At 49.4% G+C, this 7444-nt stretch overlaps 1 protein-coding gene across 1 annotated transcript; it reads right to left on the reverse strand.

Annotated features, from left to right (window-relative positions):
* Nucleotides 1-4311: 4311 nt before the first annotated feature.
* LOC123127769 (uncharacterized protein At4g06744) lies at nucleotides 4312-5963 on the reverse strand. Its single transcript, XM_044547604.1, has one exon. It carries the CDS (start codon nucleotides 5893-5895, stop codon nucleotides 4558-4560), a length of 1338 nt encoding a protein of 445 aa, XP_044403539.1. The 5' UTR covers nucleotides 5896-5963; the 3' UTR covers nucleotides 4312-4557.
* Between the last annotated feature and the right edge of the window lie 1481 nt (nucleotides 5964-7444).

The following is a 7444-nucleotide window of genomic DNA, read 5'->3' on the forward strand; positions in this document are numbered from 1 at the left end:
TCTCTGAATTTTTTGATGTATGATTGGTTATCTTTGCAAGTCTCTTCGAATTATCAGTTTGGTTTGGCCTACTAGATTGGTTTTTCTTGCCATGGGAGAAGTGCTTAGCTTTGGGTTCGATCTTGCGGTGTCCTTTCCCAGTGACAGAAGGGGCAGCAAGGCACGTATTGTATTGTTGCCATCGAGGATAACAAGATGTTTTTTTATCATATTGCATGAAACTATCCCTCTACATCATGTCATCTTGCTTAAGGCGTTACTCTGTTTTAACTTAATACTCTAGATGCATGCTGGATAGCGGTCGATGAGTGGAGTAATAGTAGTAGATGCAGGCAGGAGTCGGTCTACTTGTCTCGGACGTGATGCCTATATACATGAACATACCTAGATATTCTCATAACTATGCTCAATTCTGTCAATTGCTCAACAGTAATTTGTTCACCCACCGTAGAATACTTATGCTCTTGAGAGAAGCCACTAGTGAAACCTATGGCCCCCGGGTCTCTTTCTCATCATATCAATCTCCATCACTTTATTATTGCTTTGCTTTTTTACTTTGCCCTTTTACTTTTTACTTTGCATCTCTATACCAAAAATACCAAAAATATTATTTATCATCTCTTTCAGATCTCACTTTCGTAAGTGACCGTAATGGGATTGACAACCCCTAAGCGTGTTGGTTGCATTGAGCTATTGTTTTTGTGTAGGTATGAGGGACTCACGCATAGCCTCCTACTGGATTGATACCTTGGTTCTCAAAAACTGAGGGAAATACTAATGCTACTTTGCTGCATCATCCTCTCCTCTTCGGAGAAATCCAACGCAGTGCTCAAGAGGTAGCAGAACTATCTCTGTGTTAGTTGACGCCTCTCCTGCGCCACATCTAATCTCAGCACCACCTCAGACGCAATGTGAAACTGCATTTTTGTGTTGCTGAAGATGCTCTTGGCCCAGATCTTTAGATCTGCTGCTGTTCGTTTTAGCTTGATATTCATTCTGGTGAAAGGGCAACAGTGGTTTACTGGCCTTTGCCATGCCCTCTGGACTATCTGCTGAAAGTGTGGGAACTTTGGCCAGAAGGATTCAAATTTGAAAACTGCTTTGCACGGTGGCGCCGTGGCATCCGTGAGCAATAGGGGACAGTGATTAGAGCAGGAAGTGGATGCAACCATAAGTGTATAGGAGGGGAAGATTGTCTCCCAGTCTTGGTTGCAGGAAACTTTGTCGATGGCGACAAAAGTAGGATTTTCCCTCTCGGTACTCCATGTGAAGCACCTGTTTTTGCACTTTATCTCTTGCAAGCAAGCCCGGTCAATTGCATCTCTGAATCTGCTCATCACCCTTCTGTTGATGTTATGGTTGCTCTTATCCCTTGCCTCGTAGATGACGTTAAAATCACCGTTGATCAGCCATGGCTCGCCAAGGGGTGGCCTGCTTCTGCTAAGCTCCTCGAGGAAATCATCCTTTCCGGTGTCATCAGTTGGGCCGTAGACAGTGGTGATCCAGAAGGAGAGGCCACCGTGGGGCAGGAACGCTCTGGCAGTGATGGAGAATTACCCTACAAATTGTGTGGTGATTGTGATCTTGGTGGAGTCCTAGAAGATCGCGGCGCCGCCTCGGGTGCCCAACGCTGGTAGCACGATGCAGTTGTCAAGTCTGCGGCCTCCTACCTCCCTGACCATCTCTGGCGACCAGGCGTCGATCTTCGTCTCTTGCAAACACAACAGAGCGAGGCTATGGGCGTCGGCTACCTCGCAAATGGTGGCCCTCTTCGCCAGAGAGTTCAGTCCACGGACGTTCCAATTCATTATTGGGATGGTTGTGTTACTCATAAGGCAAACAAAATATGCTCCGGCGACGAAAATGTTACTACTGCAAAGATGAAACAAGTACAACTACACCACCAGTAGGCCCCAAATTACACTGGCATCTAGCTAATCCTTGTAGCCCAACACTAATCATGAAGTAAAAACCTAACTCAGACTGACTAAAGGTCAGTTGCCACCGGAGGCTAACTAAACTAGTGTCTAACATGGACTACTCTTGGGCTGCACCGTCTGGGCCGGCCACGCTGGCCATGGTGCGCAGCGCCTGGACGTCGAGGCGTGTGAGCTTGGCAATGCAGTCGATGTCGCCCTCCGAAAGTGGCTCGTCGAAGTGCCACAACAGCGCCTCCGCGGCCTTCACCGTCATCCGCTCCCTTGGACCGAGCACACCGAGCTCCTTGACCAGGCGCAGGGTGGCCCGCTGCGCGACCGGGGTGGAGGAGGGGTTGGCCGCCTGGCGGGCGATGTGCCTGACGGGGGCCGATGGAGCGCGTGTCTTGGGCGGCGCCGATGGCCTGCGGGCTGGTGGCGCAACGGCGACGAGGGGCTCCGGGGCGTCGCGAAAGAGGAACCAGGCGGCGACGCCGTCTTGCCCAATCTGCATCTGCTGCACATGGTGCGTCACCGCCCTGAGCTCAGTCATGGTTGCGGCCGGGCGAGCCGCGGTCTTGCATGCGTGGACCGTATCTGACCGCATGCATGCAATGGGCCCATCGATGGTCAACGCCTTTGCACCGCTGGCGCCTGCGTGATCGATGTCAAACTCCAGTGGGACGGCGAGGGCGTCCGCGACGGCCTCCTCGAGCTCAGCCTGCCCGAGGTCGACGCGTGGTAGGGGAGGGAGCTGGGTGTCTCCGTTGGTGAAGAACGCGGTGACGGGGTCGACGTCGTCACGGCTCCTCTGCGTGGGTGGTGGAGGCGGCGGTGAGGGAGCACGACACAGTGGCAGAAGGGGGTGGCACGGATGGCGACCTCCCGCCCGTGGCAACCCTTGTTGCGGTGCCTGCTGGTGGGGGTGCGGCTTCGCTGACGCGGTTGCTGGGAGTGCTCCTTTGGCGCCGCCGGGGCCCGGCTAGAATGTCCGCGGCCCAGCAACGTATCTGCCCACGAGCGCCGGCCGCCGCGCTCGCTGTCGTGGTCGTCGTGGTCCTTGCGGCCGGCCCCACGCTACAACCCGTGGCAGCCCAAGGAGGCCACCAATGGCGGCTGGCGGTGCCCTTGGCCGTCCTCGATTTCAACGCTCCCATTCACATGTTGAGATTTCAACGTGCATTAAATCGTTGTATGCATGGATTAAGAGAAAACTCTTCAATACATGTAAAGTTCTTGGTCATTTATTGGTCACACATGCATACATTGCAATTAAAACATTGTTAAATACAATTTCTTGAGGAAAACGAGCCCATTAATTGAGTACTTTTGCAAAGTGCCGAAATTATTTCACCACTTACCATCTATTTTGGTTGGTGAGATTTTTGAATTGAGCCTATAAAACAGAAGTGAGGGAGTATATGGGTAGTCCATACTCCCTTGAACATATATTTAGCCCCCGCAAAAATAGGGGAAACTATTTAAGAAAAATCTAAATCATCATAACTTGTAAAGTAGCTATGAATAAAAAAAGTTCATGACAGTGGAGTCAAATAAATAATGAGGAAAACATCAAAAAATACACAAATCTAGCCACAGAAACGGATGCCAGTTGTGCAAAACCCCGTATTTCACTGATCAAGCAATGGTAACAAATGGAACATTGTAGTAATCCACATAATTATAACATCATATAATTGAAACATGCAGGCCAAAAAATATATAATTGAAACAAGCAAGATACGGTCCAAATTAGTTTACTGCCGCAAAACGAACATACCAACACAATACATAGTACTACTACAAGAGTCGAGATCTAGACCCGACAGCCACACGTACAAAGAAAACAAACAACAATCACGAGCTCACATAACACATACAAGAATAGGCAAAATTTTGTGTTTTAATCCTTTTTGCAGACAAAATCAGGATCTGACCTCTGTTTGAAAATATTTTCAAACGGGGGTCAGATCCTGATATTGTTTGTAAAAAGGGTCAAAACACGAAATTTTGCCACAAAAATACAAGAGCAAATACTGACGACATAGGCCCGTCGCCCCCCAGCGCATGCGGTGGCACCTCACTCATGCAGAGTGGCATTTTAGGATTTCAAACACAATTACAGGACTATTGTGTTCCAGTTATATTTGATGAAATTAGTTAAAAAAATTGAACATTTGTATTGGATAATTCAAACACATGGGGTCCACACTACGTATTCTTGCTGTCCCGGATTTCTGCGCGCACCACTAATATTTATAAATCTAGACGCACAAACAGACGCTAGTTATACAAAACAGAGTAACTACGACGCATGACATATTTACCTTGTATTTCACCGATCAAGCAATGGTAACCGATGGCACATTGGAGCAATTCACATAATTCCAACATCTATAATTGAAATATGCAGCCAACAAATATATAATTGAAACATGCAAGATACAATCCAAATTAATTTACTGCCACAGAACAGACGTAGCAGCACAACACACACAGTAGCCGAGATCTAGACCCGACAGCTACACGTACAAAGAAAACAAACAGCAATCACGTGCACACCAAACACATACAAGAATACAAGAGCGAATACCGACGACGTAGCTAGGCAGGGCGCGCCCCCACTGCATGCGCTGCCACCTCACTCATGCAGAGTGGCGTACACAACGTAGCTGGAGTAGTCCTTAGCCACCTTCCCCTCCGGCGCCGCCACGTTCATCTTGGCGTCCGCGGCGGGGCACGCCACGCGAGCGCTCGCCGCCGGGCACGTCTTGGGCTGGCTCAGGAACGAGGCGCACTCCGCCGGGCCCCTCTGGTTGGCGAAGCCGGGAATGCAGTTGTGCTTCACGTCCAGCAGGCCGTCCTTGATGAGCGCAGAGCACGCCGTCCCGACCGACGTGAAGTAGTTGCCCGCCAGCGTGAGGTTGGAGAGGCGGCCGGCTGGTCCGGCGAGCTTGCAGAGCGCGTCGGGGACCTGCCCGTACAGGCGGTTCCCGCCCAGGTTGAGCTGCTCGACGCTGCTGAGGCACGAGAAGGATGAAGGGATCGGGCCGGTGAGCTGATTCATCGCGGCGTCGATGACGGTGCTCTTGGTGAGCATGCCGAGCTCGTGTGGGAGGCAGCCAGAGAGCTGGTTGTTGAGGAGGAGCATCTCGAGGAGGGAGTCTTGCAAGCGCGCGATTGATGGCGGGATTGGCCCGGTGAGCTTGTTGTTGGCGAGGGAGAGGTAGCTCAACTTGGAGAAGCCAATGTTGGTCGGAAGTTTCCCGGACATGTTGTTGTAGTTCAGGATAAGTGCTTTAGCATCGGTAACGCCCGGAATGTTGCCTCCTCCTCCCGGGGAGCCAACTCGGATGTGAAACGTAAAATTAAGAAAAGTATATGCGCACTGAATCTGCTGAAGTTTACCCTTTTTTTTCTTCTTCTTCTTCCCTTCATCTTTCGTAATAACCTGTCCCGTAGCGCCTCCCTCTGCACTCCCGTAGACACGGCCGGAAGGATGAAGAGGTTGGAGGTCGTACTTAGCGACGCCGAACTCGAACAGGTATGGCAGGCTGTCGAGGTGAGGAATATCGCCACCGAAGTTGTTGGAGGACGCATGGAAAAGCGCCAGATCAGGAAGCTGATCGACGAAGCGTTGTAACCTCGGCGCATGCAGGCCAAAGCCATTGAGAATAACCTCGGTAACTGTTAGCTTCTCATTTAACCCTGGCGGCGTTGCGCAGTAGAAGCCGACATATGTCTTGTCGCCACAGATGTCATTGCCGGACCAGGTGGAGGTGATGTTATTGGGGTCACTAGTTATGGTGCTCTTGAAACGCTGGATGGCAAGGTAGGCTCGGTAGAGGCGCTCGTTGGGAAAGTCTGCTGGCTGTAGATTGATTTCATGGGATGATTCCGGCCGAACCGCTACTACAGCAAGGAAATAAAGAATCAAGAGGAAGAGTTGTGTGAACGGCAGTTTAGGCTGGATGGCCATTCCTATTGGAACTTGGAAGTCGAAGGAGATGGGCAGTTGATTCTTTTCGCAAAGGAATAAGATGTCATGGCCGGATATATAGGCGAGCAGGAAGGATGAAACAACGCACAGGCCGACTAGGTAGCAAACTGCCAGGCTGTCCAACGCCACAGTCATCTGGCCTACGCGGCACCTCATTTTGAAAGCTCTGCCCCATGCGAGTAGCGCAGTTATTATTATTATTATTATTATTATTATTATTATTATTATTATTATTATTATTATTATTATTATTGTTGTTGTTGTTGTTGTTGTTGTTGTTGTTGTTGTTGTTGTTGTTGTTGTTGTTGTTGTTGTTGCAATCAGCGCAGTTTCAGGCCTCGAGCAGCGTAGTGGTTTTCCTGCCCCATGGGCCCCTAGTTCATCCTACATTTTTGGCGAAGCCTCATGCTGCATTCTTCTCCTTGCGATCTCAGGGCCCCTACGCGCAAGGTAGTCTACAACTAGGAGTATCGTATTCATTTACCATCTCATGGAACGGGCGGCAGGACATCGTTGGCGAAGCCCTCCAGGTAGTAAGCGCACGACTCCCACATCTTTTTTTTTTCACCGTCGATGGCCATCACGCCGCCGAACTTCAATCCCTATGCAGGCTTGTCATCCGGCTCCGATAAGAATTGAGTTGGTCCTTTTTGATCAAATCTAGTGGGGATGAGTTCAAAACAACAACAACAACAACAACAACAAAAATCTTGTGAGGATGTATGGACTTTGAGATTTCTGCAATTCTTACTCACATCGGAAGTAATTGTAGTCCCCATGAGCATGAACTTTGGTTGGCATTCAAAACAAGGAGCTGTGATAGATACTATTGTCCGAGTACGAATTATTTATCAACGACACTATTGACTATAGTAGCATCAAATATGTACCCTGGTCAATAGGAAGTGTTTACATAAGGCAGGAGGCACATTTTATTTGTTAACTCCCTATGATTGACACTTATGTCTCGAAGGGCCATAGGCCGAATTTTATTAGAAGGAAGAAGAAGCAGTACAACAAGGGTTTGCAGTCTAGGCGAACTAGAAGCTGGGAACCCACGGAATTGAGACATTCCGAAAATACAGGGAGGACAACAACAGTCGTCAAACAAAATAAAATGAAGCAAAACAGTGACTCAAGAAACTGCTTTGATCAGGTTAGATGTATGTAATACAGCCAGCCGCCATCCATATCCCAATATCTTCTCTGATGATTTCGAAAACTCTGAAGGGACTGCTCGCTTGCTGCTCAAAAATTCTGGAATTCCTTTCCTTCCAAATCCTCCAGTGAATCAAGATGGAGATTGTGTCAAAGTTACGACGCATAGGCTTGGGAACAGCCTTACGTACTTGTAGCCATCAGTCTTCTGTATCGATGAAACGATCCTCCGGCACCTGAAAATCCGCCCGTGTCCAATCTCTGAACAAGAGCCAAACCTGCTGCGTGAACCTGCAGTGCACGAACAGGTGTGTGCAGTCCTCCGGTGTCACGAGACAAAGCGGGCAGTTGCCGTTTGAGGGCCAGCCTC

The sequence above is a fragment of the Triticum aestivum genome, chromosome 6A (assembly GCF_018294505.1).
Source record: "Triticum aestivum cultivar Chinese Spring chromosome 6A, IWGSC CS RefSeq v2.1, whole genome shotgun sequence".
NCBI classification, from domain to species: Eukaryota; Viridiplantae; Streptophyta; class Magnoliopsida; order Poales; family Poaceae; genus Triticum; species Triticum aestivum.